The sequence below is a fragment of the Nerophis lumbriciformis genome, linkage group LG10, assembly GCF_033978685.3.
Source record: "Nerophis lumbriciformis linkage group LG10, RoL_Nlum_v2.1, whole genome shotgun sequence".
NCBI lineage: Eukaryota > Metazoa > Chordata > Actinopteri > Syngnathiformes > Syngnathidae > Nerophis > Nerophis lumbriciformis.
The window spans coordinates 54,603,953-54,624,307 of NC_084557.2; the positions used below are offsets into that span (position 1 = coordinate 54,603,953).

The 20,355-nt window shown below is 40.5% G+C and overlaps 1 protein-coding gene across 4 annotated transcripts in view; it reads right to left on the reverse strand.

The window, feature by feature from the left end:
- Nucleotides 1-20,355, reverse strand: part of LOC133612775 (transcriptional enhancer factor TEF-3-like) — an 84,472-nt gene that overhangs the window by 22,631 nt on the left and 41,486 nt on the right. For 3 of the 4 annotated variants that reach the window (XM_072913879.1, XM_072913878.1, XM_072913881.1), the window contains 3 exons: nt 14,226-14,290; nt 6,748-6,819; nt 5,806-5,940 (listed from right to left, as the gene is read on the reverse strand). In XM_072913879.1, coding sequence (XP_072769980.1) covers nt 5,806-5,940; nt 6,748-6,819; nt 14,226-14,290 — 272 coding nt within the window. The remainder of the gene's footprint in view (nt 1-5,805; nt 5,941-6,747; nt 6,820-14,225; nt 14,291-20,355) is intronic. The other variant, XM_072913880.1, reaches the window with a different exon arrangement.

The window sequence follows — 20,355 nt, forward strand, 5'->3', positions numbered from 1 at the left end:
TGTGATATATTGACTAACGTAACCCTGCTTGAAAAAAATCACTGAACAAAAAGTATGAATAAAGTAGTGAACTGCAACAGATTCCCATGTTTGCAATAACGTTATAACGTTAGCAGTGAGTTTACAGCCTCACTGATTTAACTACACAGCAAATAAAAGTCACGTTACTTAGCCAATAAACGTTATCTTACATTCAAAACTTACCCTTCTTTGTGCAACTTCAAATGCCGGACGAAGTTGGAAGTTGTTGCCTCTCCATCAGTCATTTTGGAACCGCATGTGTTGCATACTGCAAACCGTTTTGTGTTGACCACCTCGTCATTTTTATACCCAAACAAAATTATTTTAGGTATCATTTTTTGTTCACTGGCGTGTGGTTTGGACATGTCTTCTTCGTTGGTTGTCCTGCAATTTGATTGGATGAATGCTGTGTGATGAAAACAAAGTAGATCTAATTTGATTGGCTGTTGTACTGAGAGCACACCAGCTGACACACGCAACGCTGATAGACAAGTACACAATGAAAAATACGGAGCGCTCCCGAATAACTTTTTCATCTTTGGGTTTTGGCGAAAGTAGCAAGTCATGTCAAGTCATGTCAATTCAAAAGGCTCAAGTCCAAGTGAAGTCACAAGTCATTGATGTTAAAGTCTAAGTCGAGTTGCAAGTCTTTTTACATTTTGTCAAGTCGAGTCTAAAGTCATCAAATTCATGACTTGAGTCTGACTCGAGTCCAAGTCATGTGACTCGAGTCCACACCTCTGACATTTACATTTACAAATAGGGAATTTGTAATCTTTCCACCTCAATGCACGACTGCCTGGCTTTAGTGGCGACAGCAGGGATATTCAGCCACATCATAAAGAGGGCCACAGTTTCAAGGGGCCCGACATGGAAATGTGGATGTTTGGTCAGAAAGTGTATTTCTTTGAGACTGTGTTGACTTCATTGCAGAGTAAACACATGAGCTTTCACACTGCACTGTCAGTAAATTCATTATTCTGCCCTCACTGATGGTTTCCAGCGTGTGCAGAGAGTTAACAGTATGAAGAAAAATAATTGGTGTTCCTTCTTTTGAATTATGTTCCTTTTTTTTTTTTTTTACACTTCTTCCTTCATTTAGGGTTGTAAGACTAAAAATATAAAGATAAACGTATAACATGTTTACACACGCAGAAATGACACAACATTCACACACCAAACATTGTATGGGACTCATCACTATTAGCGTTGTCGTCCTCTACTGGTCAAATTTAGTACTACATGTATTCAACGAGGTTGATGGGCAGTTACTCTCAGACAAAAACGAATACAAAAGACATCCCAAAGTCAGCAATTTCAATACAAAAAGTAAATATATTTTTGCACAAATGATATCTACCGTACTAAGAAATGTTAGACTAAGTTTGGTGATGAAGTTTACGCGCTGGGATGTCTAGTGTTGTTGCTGCTAGTCTGGATCAATGTCATACCTGCCAACTTTTGAAATCAGAAAAACCTAGTAGCCAGGGTCCAAGGGCCGCAGGCCCCGGTAGGTCCAGGACAAAGTCCTGGTGGGGGGTTCAGGCCCCCCGACGCAAAATGATTGATTGCATTCAGACAGGTTAAAATGTTGCTAAAACCATCACTTTTCTATCAGTCACAGTGACTTTTCAAAACAAAAATATTACAGCAAAAATCATATGGGTTGATTGACATGTTTATTCTGTAAGATAACTTCAATAGTTTGAAATTATTTTGACAGTTAATGCCAGTTATCCTGTCAACCTTTCACAAGACTTCCATTTGTTAATTGAAAGTATAAACAGTATAAACACTTTTTACAGTAAACAAATGGTAAAACAGTACTAAACAATTCCATTTAAAAAAAAAATTGGTGTCATTATTAACTTTCTGTCCAAGCTTGTATAATCTACTGCCTTGTTCAATTGTAAAAAATATTCTGTGCCTAAAATTCACATTTCTATCACAATTATCATACTGTAAACATGGTAAGCTAACTTCATTAAAATTAATAGTCCTGTCAATAGCATGGAATTACAATTCAAATGTCGTTTTTTTGTAAGCCTTTCAAAAGAATTCAAAATATGAAAAATGAATGAAAATTAATTGAAGCCATCAGACACTTGAAAAGTGGCACATCACATCTCTAATGTAATCATTTGAACTTTTCAACAGAAATAGCACTGCAAAAATATTAAGGACATACTTCTGTATTTTGGTAGTTATGCTGTCAACATTTAACAAGATTTCTTCAACTTGGACTTGAAAGCATAAATAGTATAAACACTTTTAACAGTATGTCGTGCTGTGAAATACAGCCGACAGGATTGCGCACCAAACACGAAGCAAGGCCAAAGCGCATGCATGGTGCAGGAGAACAAAGGACTTCTTTCATTTAAGGTTTGTGATAAACCATCAAACTCATTCGTTAAAAGGACTCTATAGTAATATAAAGCGAATTTTTCTGGACATTATCATGCAAGAAAAGTTTATTTTTGGGACCGCGATCACCGCATAATGATTTTCAAAGGTTGCATTACAAACATTTAACTGTCCCATGTGATCAGCCGGTGCGATTGGAAGTCCATGCTCAATTATTGCCTCCGTAAATAAAACTTCGGCATTTATCACATCCAAAGAATCTGTTTGGGCGACGAAAAACGTTGAAAGTTTTCCACTTGTATCGCTAGCAACGGCATTAGACTTGTGTTTTTTTGTCCCGACGTGGTCTTTTACATCGCTAATTCCTCCGTGTCCGATCGAAAAATCTTGTCTGCACAAGGTGCAATTCGCGTAGTTTTCACCCTTTTTTTTTTTTTAATTAATGAAAAACCGTATTTTTTATCACTGCAACCGTAACTCGGAATAGGTTGATGAAAACCGTACGAATTACGGGAAAACCGGAGTAGTTGGCAGGTATGCAATGTGTCTGTCACTTAAAAGGTCCGACAGGAAACAATGACTGGAGATTTTACTTGAGGATAGAACATTCATACTTTGTTGTCCAGTCCTTCTTAATAATCCTATTTTTGCAATTTTGATTTTTTTTCCAGGCTTGAATGAGTCGTCTCCTTCTACTCACCCACTGCTGCTTCACTGTTGCCCCCTGCAGGGTGGCGGGAGTACTGCATGCATAATCAACCCTAGTTTCAATGCTGTCATCAAGCATATTTGGGTGATGCTCGGCAGGCCAAATAAAAAGCTTTGGTGGGCCAGATGTGACCCACAGGCCAGGAGTTGAAAAGATCTGGGCTACAGGATGTATTATGCTGATGGGGGAGAGGGAGCGGCTCCAAAGACCTTGCTGCACGGCTCTACCAGAGAGGTTGTTTTTTTGCATGAAAGTAATAAATAAAGTAATAAATATAATTCAGTAAACTATTCAAACGGGAAGGTGCCTGGAAAGAAGGGTGGAATAGAGGATAAAAACAGGTATGCTACTTTGTCCAAAGTATTAATGTATGTTTAATGCTTATTGGGAGGCCTTAAAAGAAGCAATGTTGCATTTACTAAGTGTAAGCCTCGCGGTGTGGTGTTGGCGAGAGTGTGAGAGTAGTTTTTTATTCCCGCTTATTAATAGTCTTAGTGCTGGTGCTGGCAAGATAAATAAATTATATCATAATATAGCTTGATTGTACTATTTTTCCCAGACTATAAGCCACACTGGTGTATAAAATGCACCCACAAATTGTTAGAATAAAACAAAAACATTCATATATTAGCCGCACCGGACTAGAATCCAGAGATATATACTGGTACATTGTGAAATGAGATATTTAAAATAGAACGATTCTGTCGGTGCTTTTTTTTACATACCCTAATTGATTCCAAACAATGCCTGTAACACGGCAGTAAAACGGCTGATCAAACAAAACAGAAATGTCATTGTCTTTATTCATCTTTTATGAAAATGAATAAGATGTTCTCCTTTTTTTAATGAGGTTCAAGATGTTGATCAGGATTCTTTTTCCTTGTACTTTGTAAACACTTTGAGTTTGAACATTTGTGGATCATTTTAGTACATTGATTGATTTCTTTGTTTAATAAATTCCATAATTTACCCGTTAGCGCAGAAAAGTCCATAGATTAGCGGCACCTTTGTATAAGCCACAGGGTTCAAAGTTTGGGAAAATGGTGGTTTATAGTCCAGAAAATAAGGTATTTCAATTTGGCGGTAGCATGTAAAAATGTCTGTCTTTTAGAGGAACAAGACAGCAAGTAATTGAGAACCACTGCATGACTTGGAATATATCTTAATGTCATATCTTCCTTAAAATATACCACCTTTGGTTGTGGTGTGGAGTACTCCTGAAAGACTGTAAAGTGGTGTTAAAGGGGAACATTATCACCAGACCTGTGTAAGCGTCAATATATACCTTGATGTTGCAGAAAAAAAACCATATAGTTTTTTAACCGATTTCCGAACTCTAAATGGGTGAATTTTGGCGAATTAAACGCCTTTCTATTATTCGCTCTCGGAGCGATGACGTCACAACGTGACGTCACATTGGGAAGCAATCCGCCATTTTCTCAAACACCGAGTCAAATCAGCTCTGTTATTTTCCGTTTTTTCGACTGTTTTCCGTACCTTGGAGACATCATGCCTCGTCGGTGTGTTGTCGGAGGGTGTAACAACACCAACAGGGACGGATTCAAGTTGCACCAGTGGCCCAAAGATGCCAAAGTGGCAAGAAATTGGACGTTTGTTCCGCACACTTTACCGACAAAAGCTATGCTACGACAGAGATGGCAAGAATGTGTGGATATCCTGCGACACTCAAAGCAGATGCATTTCCAACCATAAAGTCAAAGAAATCTGCCGCCAGACCCCCATTGAATCTGCCGGAGTGTGTGAGCAATTCAGGGACAAAGGACCTCGCTAGCACGGCAAGCAATGGCGGCAGTTTGTTCCCGCAGACGAGCGAGCTAAACCCCCTGGATGTCTTGCCTCACACCATCCCGAAGATGATCAAGAGAAGAATATCGACCCTAGCTTCCCTGGCCTGCTGACATCAACTCCAAAACTGGACAGATCAGCTTTCAGGAAAAGAGCGCGGATGAGGGTATGTCTACAGAATATATTAATTGATGAAAACTGGGCTGTCTGCACTCTCAAAGTGCATGTTGTTGCCAAATGTATTTCATATGCTGTAAACCTAGTTCATAGTTGTTAGTTTCCTTTAATGCCAAACAAACACATACCAATCGTTGGTTAGAAGGCGATCGCCCAATTCGTCCTCGCTTTCTCCCGTGTCGCTGGCTGTCGTGTCGTTTTCGTCGGTTCAAACCGATATGGCTCAATAGCTTCAGTTTCTTCTTCAATTTGGTTTTCGCTACCTGCCTCCACACTACAACCATCCGTTTTAATACATGCGTAATCTGTTGAATCGCTTAAGCCGCTGAAATCCGAGTCTGAATCCGAGCTAATGTCGCTATAGCTTGCTGTTCTATCCGCCATGTTTGTTTGTGTTGGCATCACTATGTGACGTCACAGGAAAATGGACGAGTGTATATAACGATGGTTAAAATCAGGCACTTTGAAGCTTTTTTTAGGGATATTGCGTGATGGGTAAAATTTTGAAAAAAACTTCGAAAAATAAAATAAGCCACTGGGAACTGATTTTTAATGGTTTTAACCATTCTGAAATTGTGATAATGTTCCCCTTTAAAACTGTTGTGACACACCTCCTGCATTGGTTTCATGTATCTCATGCTGTGTAACGGTCGGATGAGGTGCATGGGACAAGCAACGTAACGGTTGGATGAGGTGCATGGGAAGAGACTACAAGCTCAGTGACTCACCCCACCGGCTGTGGGGTACGCCGGCCTGGAGAGGCCCTGGAGCGCCATCTTGTTCTGGAAGGCGGTGGGTGAGAGGATCTGGGCTGAGGACATGGTGGCCATGCTTTGCAGCGCCTTGTCTTTGGCCACCTGGTCCTACAGAGGGAGGGACAGACACAGACACAGGACTCATCTCCTAAGTCCGTAATCCAAGCGGAGCCCTAAAAAGGGTATCCCGCGGCACAGGTGAAGACAAGGTGATATTACAGACAAGACTTTGCTTTATTGCTTTGGCGCGGCGATGACAAGCCGCTTCTGTTGGAGGACGCGTCAGGTGGCAGGGTGATGTAATCATTAGCAGCAAAGCACTAACGCCACCCAAAAGTTCAAAACGGCAGCTGCTGGTCAACGACTTTATGGTAAGGTGATCCACCTGCTGTGTCTCAATCCACTGTGGAGTCCCAAGCACACTGACTGGACTATTCTACGCCACAAGGGCATGGCTGAAATAGGAGCACATGTGGTCTGGATCTCGGTTACCGCAAAGAAGTATTTAAAAAGCCGTGTCACAAACACTAAACCTGTGACCAGCGAGGCTCTGCCAGCTGAAGACTAATGGCTCGCAGCCACGGCGAGGACCACGGCTGCCACTAGCAGCATGCGAGGGGAGAAATGCAAACTGAGAAAGTACTGGAAGGGCTGGGATGTGTGAGCGCTCACACTTTCCATGTCATGCCTGCAGGGGTTCATTTGTTCCCTGACAAAAGTGTTTATGGTTCTCATAACGCCATTTAAGCCTGGAGGTCCTCTGAAACATCACCTTTGAAACATCAATTAGAGGACGCAATTAAATCCACCAAACCTTTTCCATTTTTCTTGAAGCACAAAGCAAACCATCTGCCACTTGCTATTTAACAATCTGCCTCATTTGCTTTGGAAAGAAATAAAAAAAGGTTGACTCACGTAGCGTACCTTCAGCTTCACCTGGATCTCCCTGGCCTTCCGCCGAGCCAGGACCTGAATATGACTGGACACCTGGAAGGAGAACACAAACCTCCTTATAATAGCAATATTCTCTTAGGGAACATGTGTCCTCTGCAGTGGACATGTGTGCTTTCAATTGTGTGACGGGTACATTTGATATCATTCTGCAAAACTGAGAGCCCAAACAAAGAATCCCACACATGAGTGACACCATCTCTGTGCTTTTTTTTATTTATTTATTGAGTACGACTGGAAAATAATCCACCACGAGGCCAGAGAAAGTTGCAGCACTTTGATAAACAAGACGAGAAACACTAAGGAATTCAAGAAAGACCTACTCAGTGGCCTAGTGGTTAGAGTGTCTGCCCTGAGATGGGTAGGTTGCGAGTCATACCAAAGACTATAAAAATGTGAGCCATTACCTCCCTGCTTGGCACTCAGCATCAAGGCTTGGAATTAGGGGTTAAATCACCAAAAATTATTCCCGGGCACAGCCACCACTGCTGCTCACTGCTCTCCTCACCTCCCAGGGGGTGAACAAGGGAATGGGTCAAATGCAGAGGACAGATTTCACCACACCTAGTGTGTGTGTGACTATCATTGCAACTTTAACTAACTATAGTACCAGATGAAATCTGTTTTAGTTTTTTCCATTTAAGGTTCAAGAATTTCAATGATTTACTATCTATAGTGGTAGTGTCCAAACCTTCTCCATGGAGGGCTGCAAACTGACAAGATGTGTGTACCAGCATATGCTAAACTATTTATTTTAGCTTACATGTTATAGGTGACAAAGCAAATAGCTAATATACGCATCTTTAATAATGAACTCATTTCATTCTCCAAAAAGTCAAAGGCCTAAAACACTGAACATTTATTTTACCAACATGTGCTTTTTTTGTCATGGAATAGAATGTTTGTTAATAAATGCAACAATCTATTGATGAAACACATGATTGGAGAATGTTGCCCAGTATTTCAAGTCAAAGCACAATCATGTTGCAACCTACCAGAGGTGGGTAGAGTAGCCAGAAATTGTACTCAAGTAAGAGTACTGTTACTTTAGAGATTTATTACTCAAGTGAAAGTAAGGAGTAGTCACCCAAATATTTACTTGAGTAAAAGTAAAAAGTATGTGGTGAAAAAACTACTCAAGTACTGAGTAACTGATGAGTAACATACACACATACACACACACACACACACATATATATATATATACACACATAAATATATATATACATATATACATACATTGATATATACAGTATATAATTTATATTTATTTATTTTGCCGTTTTTCTTTACATGTTAAAGGTGTTTTAATGAATATACATGCATGTTTAACACATATAGATTCCTTTCTTTCATGAAGACAAGAATATAAGTTGGTGTATTACCTGATTCTGATGACTTGCATTGATTGTAATCAGACAGTAGTGATGATAACGTCCCCATTTTCAAATGGAGGAGAAAAAAAGTTCCTCCTTTCTGTCTAATACCACATGAAAGTGGTTGGTTTTTGGCATCTTATTTGTCCAGCTTCCATATTCGTTTTTATACACTTTACAAGAAATACATTGGCGGCAAACTCCGTAGCTTGCTAGCTTGTTTGCGCTGGCTTTCGGAGACTCTTATTTTGAAAGCGCAGGCGCAATGGGGCGGCACATTTATTGTGAAGACAGGAACTGTGCAGTCAGTCTTTAGGCTTTTGACAGGATGTACGGTTGAAATAAAAAATTGTCTTTTTTCCTTCACAGTTTTGATTGATTGATTGGAACTTTTATTAGTAGATTGCACAGTACAGTACATATTCCGTACAATTGACCACTAAATGGTAACACCCCAATAAGTTTTTCAACTTGTTTAAGTCAGGTCATGTGACCACCTGGCTCTGTTTGATTGGTCCAACGTCACCAGTGACTGCATCTGATTGGTGGAACGGAGTGAAACGTCACCAGTGACTGTATTTGTTGAAACGCAGGCACTTTGAAGGTCTGTCTGACAGACCAAAACAAACAAAGCGTGCATTAACAGATGGATCAAAATTAGTAGCGAGTAGCGAGCTGAATGTAGATAAAAGTAGCGGAGTAAAAGTAGCGTTTCTTCTCTATAAATATACTCAAGTAAAAGTAAAAGTATGTTGCATTAAAACTACTCTTAGAAGTACAATTTATCCCAAAAGTTACTCAAGTAGATGTAACGGAGTAAATGTAGCGCGTTACTACCCACCTCTGCAACCGACCAACAATGTTGAATGTCTCTATCATGCTTTGAAGTCAATTAAAGCAGATCCAAGGATGAATTTGTCATTATTTGGTGGCCAAACTTTAGGGCTTGAAAATGTGAGAAAAAAAGTCTCTCTTGTTGGATCTGAATGGCTTCTTTATACGAGACTCTGCGCTTAAGTTGCCTTTTTCTATTCAACATGTTGCAAACATGGCACGTACCTGCGGTGCCACAATGGTTGTCACCATGGCTTCAGGGAAAAAACTATTTAGTGACATTTCTTCTCATTTCCAGTGTGAAAGCAAAGTCGAAGGAAATTGTGTTAAGAAGCTAATAAAGAGGCGGGGAATAGCCGTGACTTTTAACGCCATCACCTGGTTGGTACATGTTGCTGTGTTCACGCTGATAACTTTGAATAATGCCGTGTTTTATTCACTTAGCATTCAGTTGGCTGTTAGCTTAGCCAAGCTACAAACGACAACATCTTGTCCATCGGACGTGTTCATACGGACCTATTCCAACAATTTAACTTCTTTTTTCAAGGTCGCGAGCCTTTGGAATAAAGTACAGTTTATCTCAGTGCGGTACTTTGATTTTTTTAGTTGTCAACGATCCATTTTAATCAAGTTTGTTGCTCTCACTCACATTACAGTAGAGCCACGTAAACAAAACCCACGTCCAGCAAAAATGGCTAGTGGGCACCACACTGCATTGCCACATCACACGTCCTGCCAAGCCCTATAGTAATATAGTACAGTAAACAACTTCTAAGCCCTATAGTAATATAGTACAGTAAACAACTTCCAAGCCCTATAGTAATATAGTACAGTAAACAACTTCCAAGCCCTATAGTAATATAGTACAGTAAACAACTTCCAAGCCCTATAGTCATATAGTACAGTAAACAACTTCCAAGCCCTATAGTAATATAGTACAGTAAACAACTTCCAGGCCCTATACTAATATAGTACAGTAAACAACTTCCAAGCCCTATAGTAATATAGTACAGTAAACAACTTCCAAGCCCTATACTAATATAGTACAGTAAACAACTTCCAAGCCCTATAGTAATATAGTACAGTAAACAACTTCCAAGCCCTATAGTAATATAGTACAGTAAACAACTTCCAAGCCCTATAGTAATATAGTACAGTAAACAACATCCAAGCCCTATAGTAATATAGTACAGTAAACAACTTCCAAGCCCTATAGTAATATAGTACAGTAAACAACATCCAAGCCCTATAGTAATATAGTACAGTAAACAACATCCAAGCCCTATAGTAATATAGTACAGTAAACAACTTCCAAGCCCTATAGTCATATAGTACAGTAAACAACTTCCAAGCCCTATAGTAATATAGTACAGTAAACAACTTCCAAGCCCTATAGTAATATAGTACAGTAAACAACTTCCAAGCCCTATAGTAATATAGTACAGTAAACAACTGCCAAGCCCTATAGTAATATAGTACAGTAAACAACTTCCAAGCCCTATAGTAATATAGTACAGTAAACAACTGCCAAGCCCTATAGTAATATAGTACAGGAAACAACTTCCAAGCCCTATAGTAATATAGTACAGTAAACAACAGTAATATAGTACAGTAAACAATGGCTAGCATCAGTAGCACAGTGTTTTTTTGTGTCTTTCACTTGGAATAAGAAATGACTTTCATTGTTTTTCTTCCTTGGAGACCTTTGTTTGTTTCAAATAGTGAGTGTGTCCCAGATTCAGATCAGCTGAGACCACTGGTGGCTCCTTCCCTGGATCCTCTACAGTTTGCATATCAGCTCCATGTAGGAGTGGAGGATGCTGTTATCTACCTGCTGCATCATGCTCACTCTCACCTGGATGGTGGGAGGATCATGTTTTTTGATTTCTCCAGTGCCTTTAACACCATTCAGCCAATTGTGATGAGTGACAAGTTGCTGAGGATGGGTGTCAGTTCATCCATTGTCTCCTGGATCACTGATGACTTGTCTGACAGGCCCCAGTTTGTGCGACTGGGGAGCTCCCTGTGGGATACTGTGGTCAGTGGTGTAGGTGCTCCACAGGGGACCGTCCTGTCTCATTTCCTGTTCACCCTGTACACCTCAGACTTCCAGTATAGTTCCAGGTCCTGCCACCTGCAGAAATACTCTGACGACTCTGCTGTGGTCGGGTGTATCAGAGAGGGACGGGAATTGGAGTACGGGACACTGATCGCTGACTTTGTGGAGTGGTCTCAGGCCAACCGTCTGGTCCTTAATGTGGACAAGACCAAGGAGCTGGTCATCGACTTCAGGAAGAGAGTGACCCCGGTGGAGCCCATCAAGATCCAGGGCCGGGAGGTGGCAGTAGTGGAGCAGTACAAGTACCTGGGAGTCCACTTGAACAGCAGACTGGACTGGAAGGACAACTGCAAAGCTGTTTACAAGAAGGGCATGAGCAGACTCTTTTTCCTGAGGAAGCTTAGGTCCTTTAATGTGTGTTGGAGATCTTTTATCAGTCTGTTGTGGCCAGTGCCCTGTACTTTGCAGTGCTTTGTTGGGGGAGCAGCACCAGCAAAAGGGCCTCAAATCGGATTGATAAACTGATCCGGAAAGCCGGCCGAACTATTGGCACGCAGTTGGAGGCGTTTGTGTCAGTGAGGGACAGGAGGACAAAGTAAAGTGTTTGTGTCAGTGAGGGACAGGAGGACAAAGTCAAGTGTTTGTGTCAGTGAGGGACAGGAGGACAAAGTCAAGTGTTTGTGTCAGTGAGGGACAGGAGGACAAAGTCAAGTGTTTGTGTCAGTGAGGGACAGGAGGACAAAGTCAAGTGTTTGTGTCAGTGAGGGACAGGAGGACAAAGTCAAGTGTTTGTGTCAGTGAGGGACAGGAGGACAAAGTAAAGTGTTTGTGTCAGTGAGAGACAGGAGGACACTGGACAAACTGCTGGCCTTCATGGACAATCCTGCCCACCCACTCCACCTGACCATTAAGGGACAGTGGAGTTCATACTCCAACAGGCTCCTTCAGCTTCCTTCCCGCACTGTGCGATTCAAGAACTCCTTCATTCCACACTCCATCCAGCTGTATAAAACACTGGCCATACAGCAATAGATGACTTCTGCCTATTACCTGACACCTGACATGTTAGCCACTTTTCTTTCTTTATAATGTCTATTTTCTATTTCCTGCTGGATCTACTCTCTATTTTATGCTGCTGTTGTCACATATACTGTAATATTCTACATGTGTTGTATATATGTTATAGACATAATATTATATATCTGTATATATATTATTCTGTACACATATTACGTATATATTCATATATATGTTATCGCTATATTACTCTATTTATACCTGCATTGTCCTTTCCATCCTTACACTTTCCATCATTGTAACTGAGCTACTGTGTTGAACAATTTCCCTTGTGGATCATTAAAGTTTGTCTAAGTCTAAGTCTAAGTTCACCCAAGAAGGGAGCAGAAAAGGGCGGCTAGTGAAAGTGGTGAAGCAGCTCCATGGAGGTTTTGTTTGGGAGCAGTTGTGTGTTTGTGAAGATGTGCACGGGTCCCTGTAAATGGGTCCTTAAAGAAATGACATCATTTAAATCACATTTCGTGCATTTCCGCAACTTTACGCATTTGTTAGTAGATTCCGTTTTTATTGGCCAATTCCGTCCGTGATTCCAGTAATGCAGAAATCATAGCAAAGTACTAAGGTGGCGTCCTCTCCTTCTCCTTGTCCACTCATCGCTGTCTTCGCCAACAACGGTCTTCAATTAAGGTAAAAGTGATGTTAAATGTTCATGTATTTATTTGATTAGTCATTTATTTGTCATTTGCATTGTTTTCTGCATGTACAATTTGAATTATTCTCTATGAACTGTGTTCTGTGTATTTTTGGGTGTCTCAAACGGATAAGTGCTTGGGTTTTTGTACTTGGTCTGACCTTTTGGAACTAATTACTAGGAAAAACCAAAGTACCACTGTATATGCATATTTTGTATTTGTCCTTAAGAAAGATAAAGGGGTAAAGAAAAAAATATATATACATAAATGCATATAATTATATATGTAAAAGGATTGAGGATTTATCAAGTATATATACACATACATATATACACACACAGACTTATAAACCGTACATATATACATACATATATATACCTATTTACATATATGTGTGTATATATAACTTGTTCTCTTACTATATTATATTTGCATGACATTTTATAAAGGGTAGCCTCTTTGGGCCTGAGTGTAACTTGATTTTGATGTGTTGTTCAAGTAGAATGCTATTTGAATGACATTAAAAGGGACAAGCGGTATAAAATGGATGGATGACTTTGGCCTATGTCACATGTGTCTAGGCTAGGGGGGGGGGTCATATCTGGCCCGCCACATGATTTAAAGTGCTCCATCAAGTCATTAAGGTGGTCCGCCACATCATTAAGTTGGTTATAATGGCCCAGCATGTCATTCAAGGACATAATGTGGTGTGTCAGGTTATTAAATGTGGTCTGTCATGTCATTTCATCAAGTCAAGCACATTAAAACAACTTATGTTGACCGAAGGGCACATAAGACAATAAAACAGTGAATAATAGAATAAATTGTGATACATTAACAGCAAAAAACTGTTGAGGTAAGACAATATAAAACCAAGGTGTTATTTACAAAATGCTTGAGAAAATAAAGCAGTTTTTAGCAGGACTTTAAAATGTCATTTATGTGGTCCCCCCTCCTCATTTAAAGTGGCCCAGCCATAATTTTGATGTGTCCCTGAGTTTGAGTCCTGGTCTATGTTTGGCAAAGTTGAAGTGCACTGTGCCCTCAGATGAAGATCTCAGGTTCATGTAAGGATCTCTCCAGGTAATCTGCTTTCTTCCCAAAAAGGCGTATTGATCTTGTCAAAGTCTGATGTCAACCTCCTCATCATCGCCACTCCCACACCGACTCTGCCAGATGACACAGCGGGGGATGCGGGGGTCTCCCTGACATCCATCATTGCCCTGCATCAGTCCATGTGTATCAGATGCCACATCCAGGATAAAGTTCCAAATCCCTCTTTAGTCCCCTCCTAGCCTTATTCCCCAGCTTCTTGCCACTTCTAACAGGCAGCTACATATCATCTTTACGCTGGGGCTGCTGACCCTGAACCAATCCTCAGTGTTGGGGGGCATCACTCAGCAGGGGTGGACTTTACGTAGTCCGTTAAAAATAGAGCCAGCTAACGAGTGGCATTGGACTCACCTGCTTCCTGGTCCGCGTTTTCCCAGTGCGGAGTTTGATGTAGCGTGCTATCAGCTCGTTGCGTCCTGTAACCAAAACAACATCTTAAGTTGACAGTTGGAAAGTCAAATCCAAAATAAACTACAAATCCCTCCAATAAATTCCAAACAACTTCTTGTTGGGGGACTTGAGATATACAGAGTGACTCAACAAGAAGACGACAAAATGATCACTAGATATTTCAAAAATGAACAACGATAAAAAAACCTAGCTTGAACACAAAACTTGGAGTATGTTTTCATGGTGATCAACATGCAGGCCACTAGATATTTATTTCATGGTGCTCAACATGGCAGCACAGACAACGTCAAGCACACAAAACGCCTTCTGTTGAGGATTCGCCATTTTAGACTTAGACTTCCTTTTATTGTCATTCAAATTTGAACTTTACAGTACAGACAAGAACGATTTTGAAGGTAATTGAACACGTAGTCTTCCTACAATTGAACAGCGCCGAAAAACTGATACGACCACAACGGGGAAATTGTAAGGCAATAAAACTTGGCTAACTCCTGCATCGAATGAGCATTGATTCAGTCTATTAGGAGGCTTTAGAACTGAATACATGCCTGATGATGTTGGCCTATTCTTTTTGAATCAGCCTATATACATTTAATCAACAAAATGACTTTTCACCAAGCAGTCAGAGCTTTTATGTCTCACCCACTAGAACCCACTAGTGTCTCAAAGGCTGTGAACAAGTTAGTAGACAACAGCAGGGGAGACTAGGGACATCAATGAAGCATATTATCTTATATTCAGGTCAATACAGTCATTTAAATGTACTGGACACAACTGGTACACTTATAATAAGTTAAGCTAGCATGGTCATAGACACACAACCACAATGTATCTTACTGGGTACCCTCCAAATGTGTATGATACTGCATCTGCACCATTAGTGCATAACTAACTCTCAAAGTTGAGGAAGGAACCATGCTTAGCCCACAATGAGATCTCAAGTACAGACACAATTTGAAAGTTGTGCAAGTCAAACTGTGAGCTGTAAAACAAGGTACAGTGTATGTGCAGTGGACTCCAGCAGGACTAAGAGTCAAGGAAAGGATTAGGGCAAACTGAATGAGTCTTTGTAAAAGCCCAGACCCTTGGCCCGTTCTTGTACTTCCACAGTGGCTGTGGGTCGGTGACAGACAGATCCCACTGGTGGAGCAGGTGTGGTCCATTGCAAGTTATCAGATCCTGGGACCGAGGACAGACAGGAGGCCCGGTCCAGTGACATGCCAGGCAGCTGGTGTGTGTGTCAATGTTTATGGAATATGCCTTTACGCCACACACTAAATCCTGGCCTCGTTCTCCCCCCATGCCACCACCCTCACACTTGAGAGGCTCACATTACACCAGGATGAGAGTGGCCACATTTATGTGGCATCTTTGTCAAGTGAATTGGATTTGTATAGCACTTTTCTCTAGTGACTAAGCGCTTTAAACCCATTATATAAATTGCGTTTAAAGCAGAGAGGGTGGCACTGGGTGCAGGTGGGGGAAATGTCTTTCTGCCTTTTGATTTTGCCCAAATGCAAACCACATACTGTACAAGGAATAGGACCTGAAGGAAATGTGATCAATACAACATGGGTATGGCCCAGTGGTGTAATGGTCCACCATCATCACAATACAACATGGGTATGCCCCAGTGGTGTAATGGTCTGCCATCATCACAATACAACATTGGTATGTCCCAGTGGTGTAATGGTCCACCATCATCACAATACAACATGGGTATGCCCCAGTGGTGTAATGGTCTGCCATCATCACAATACAACATTGGTATGTCCCAGTGGTGTAATGGTCTGCCATCATCACAATACAACATTGGTATGTCCCAGTGGTGTAATGGTCCGCCATCATCACAATACAACATGGGTATGTCCCAGTGGTGTAATGGTCTGCCATCATCACAATACAACATGGGTATGTCCCAGTGGTGTAATGGTCCGCCATCATCACAATACAACATGGGTATGCCCCAGTGGTGTAATGGTCCGCCATCATCACAATACAACATGGGTATGCCCCAGTGGTGTAATGGTCTGCCATCATCACAATACAACATGGGTATGTCCCAGTGGTGTAATGGTCTGCCATCATCACAATACAACATGGGTATGTCCCAGTGGTGTAATGGTCTGCCATCATCACAATACAGCATGGGTATGCCCCAGTGGTGTAATGGTCTGCCATCATCACAATACAACATGGGTATGTCCCAGTGGTGTAATGGTCTGCCATCATCACAATACAACATGGGTATGCCCCAGTGGTGTAATGGTCTGCCATCATCACAATACAACATGGGTATGTCCCAGTGGTGTAATGGTCCGCCATCATCACAATACACTTCTTTTCAGTACATTCAAGTAATAAAACACCAAGCTTTTTTGTTCATTGATTTTCTAAATGAAGCACAAAACAATTGCAATCTGCTGGCAGGTAATTTTCCCTAAAAAATAATTTCCTCAAATTTTTTAAATATATTATAGCATCTAGAAATATTGTGGGGGAGCGGGGGGGCTTTTAAACATTTAACATTCCTCTTATCCACTATTTTTTGTTCGTTTAGGTCAAGGGTGTCAAAACTGTTTGACATGGGGGCCACATTGGGCTAAATATATATACATATACAGTGTATACACACATATACATACATATATATATATATATATATATATATATATATATATATATATATATATATATATATATATATATATGTGTGTGTGGGAAAAAAATCACAAGACTACTTCATCTCTACAGGCCTGTTTCATGAGGGGTTCCCTCAATCATCAGGAGATTTTAATAGAAGCATTCACATACCATGGTTTATATAGGGCACAGAGTGGGTAGGTACAGGATGGCGTAGGGGCGTGGTGATTGGCTCATGTGTTATCTAGGAGGTGTTTCCGTCTGTGACGGCATGCTGATACAATTTCGCTGCGCTTGTTGAGGGATGACAGGTCTGGACGGTAAATAATAAACAGTTTCTCTTTCAAGCATAGGTTGCATCTTTTATTACCACTATTGTAAGGTGTGCTGGATGCAAGAATTTGCCATGTTATTGAATATTCAACATTATTGTCTTTGAGGTCCCAAATGTGTTTGCTGAGTTCTGTGGTATTCCGAAGGTTTTGGTTCCTAAAAGAAGCCTTGTGATTGTTCCATCTGGTTTTGAACTCTCCCTCGGTTAATCCTACATATGTGTCGGATGTGTTAATGTCCTTGCGTGTTACCTTTGATTGGTAAACGACTGATGTTTGTAAGCACCCCCCGTTGAGAGGGCAATCAGGTTTCTTGCGGCAGTTGCAGCCTTTGTTGGTTTTGGAGTCGCTCTGTCTGGGGGCCGACGGCTCATTTGCAATTTTTTTGTTGTGGTTTGAAATAATTTGTCGTATATTGTTCATACAGCTGTAGCTCAATTTAATGTTGTTCTTGTTGAATACTTTTCTTAGGGTATTGCCTTTGGGGAAGTGTTTGTCGATCAGAGTGAGGAATTTGTGGCCAATATTAGTTGAGACGTTTTTGCTGTATGGGGGGTTGTACCAGATAATGTTGTTTCGTTTTCTGCTCTTTTTTGGTTGGTTTCCTGGCGTGGGTTCATAGGTGAGGGTGAAATTGTAGTCTAATCACAAGTCTTGAAGTAGTCTTGTGATTTTTTCCCACACATACACATACATATACATACATATATATATATATATATATATATATATATATATATATATATATATATATATATATATATATATATATATATATATATATATATATATATATATATATATATATATATATATATCCATCCATCGTAAAGTTAGACTTCATTGTCAAATGATTGGCTTGAACAAGAAATGCATTCATTAGCTTAAAATATATTTCTCTTCAACTTTCTCTCCTTACTCTAGCCGTGTGCCAACTGGTTCAGGTGCACCACCATCTGGTGTGCATCTGACAGGCAAATTAGGTGCATGCTTATTTTGGGTTTATTTTCAAAATAAAGCACTTAACGTTTTATATATATTTGAGCTGTTTTTCAAACCTATTATAGCCAATAGTATGTAAATAATAGACTACATATGGTATATCCATTCATACAATACAAACTGTGGAGTAAAATGATGGAATACAAGGAGCAAGGAACTCAAATATTGGTACAGTAACATTAAGAAACAAAACAACATTTGCAATGTCCCCTGGTGGAATGTCCAATATCATTGAACCTGAATTATTTCATTAAGGAATTGATTGAAAACCCCAGCATTCGATATCATGTTCTTCCTGTATTAGAAACTGGAGACAGGAAGTGAACAGACTATCAGTAATTGATGAGACATCGGGGGAAGTGTTGAATTGATGTTCTCTGATAAAACTTTGTTAAGCATTTTTAAAATATATGATTGCATTGCTGTGTTGAAAGTACTTTCAAGGCCATAGAGTATTGTGCTGTACATTGGTCCTAGTATCAGATCCTTGTGTGAATGCTTGGGGAAGGTCCCATTCAAAATACTTTCCAACACACTGATGAGATCATGCTATCAAATGCCAATTAGTCAGCCAGACAGACAGAGAAGACATCTACTGCCAGCTGAGGCATCGACTGTATCCATGAGGGAGGGTCTGGTCTGCAAGGGCACGTGGAATTACACAAAATGAACTAAAAAGGTTTCTTGGAAAATGGCGGTTTTGCATAATCATACGGACCAAACAGCGATAAAAACATGTCGACTGGAAAAGGACTCGGAGATCTACCAATCTCATCACTTGTTCCTTATCCCATTTCAGACAGTTCCATCAACATCTGCCTATCATTTTCAGAGCTATGTTGCGAACTAACAAACAGAAACAAGCAAAAGAGAAATGTTTTCAAATTCAACGCAAAGAACGCCATCATAAATAATTCAATACGTAAATATTGCCCTAGGTCAGGTGTGGTTCCCTCCAAAAGTCAGTCCTTGGTGCAGACGGGTCAAGAATCTGCATCCATGGCCCGCTGTGATTGGGCATTCCTCACATTCCAATACGCTGACACTGCTCTTGCATCTGCCGCTACGTCCCCATTTCTATGTCCTGTTTGTGCAAACACTTAATAGCACACAGCAGCCAACTGACAGCTGCAGAGGAATTCATCAGTCATTCGCAATGCAGTGGATCTTCCCAAGGCACATGCTTTAGAGCAGTCAGTGTACAGCTTGTATATTCTCAGGGCTTTCTACTGATCACAACCGCACAGTTCAGTTTGTCTGAGAAGATGTTTCTCCTCCTCTCATCCAAGTAAGCTTCATCAGTTTGCAGTATAGATGTACTACACACTGACAACTAGTCAAGTTCTCTCACAGTATAGATATACTACACAGTGACAACTAGTCAAGTTCTCTGGCAGTATAGATGTACTACACAGTGACAACTAGTCAAGTTCTCTTGCAGTATAGATGTACTACACAGTGACAACTAGTCAAGTTCTCTGGCAGTATAGATGTACTACACAGTGACAACTAGTCAAGTTCTCTGGCAGTATAGATGTACTACACAGTGACAACTAGTCAAGTTCTCTCGCAGTATAGATGTACTACACAGTGACAACTAGTCAAGTTCTCTGGCAGTATAGATGTACTACACAGAGACAACTAGTCAAGTTCTCTCGCAGTATAGATGTACTACACAGTAACAACTAGTCAAGTTCTCTCGCAGTATAGATGTACTACACAGTGACAACTAGTCAAGTTCTCTCACAGTATAGATGTACTACACAGTAACAACTAGTCAAGTTCTCTGGCAGTATAGATGTACTACACAGTGACAACTAGTCAAGTTCTCTGGCAGTATAGATGTACTACACAGTGACAACTAGTCAAGTAAGCTTCATCAGTTTGCAGTATAGATGTACTACACAGTGACAACTAGTCAAGTTCTCTCGCAGTATAGATGTACTACACAGTGACAACTAGTCAAGTTCTCTCGCAGTATAGATGTACTACATAGTGACAACTAGTCAAGTTCTCTCGCAGTATAGATGTACTACACAGTGACAACTAGTCAAGTTCTCTCGCAGTATAGATGTACTACACAGTAACAACTA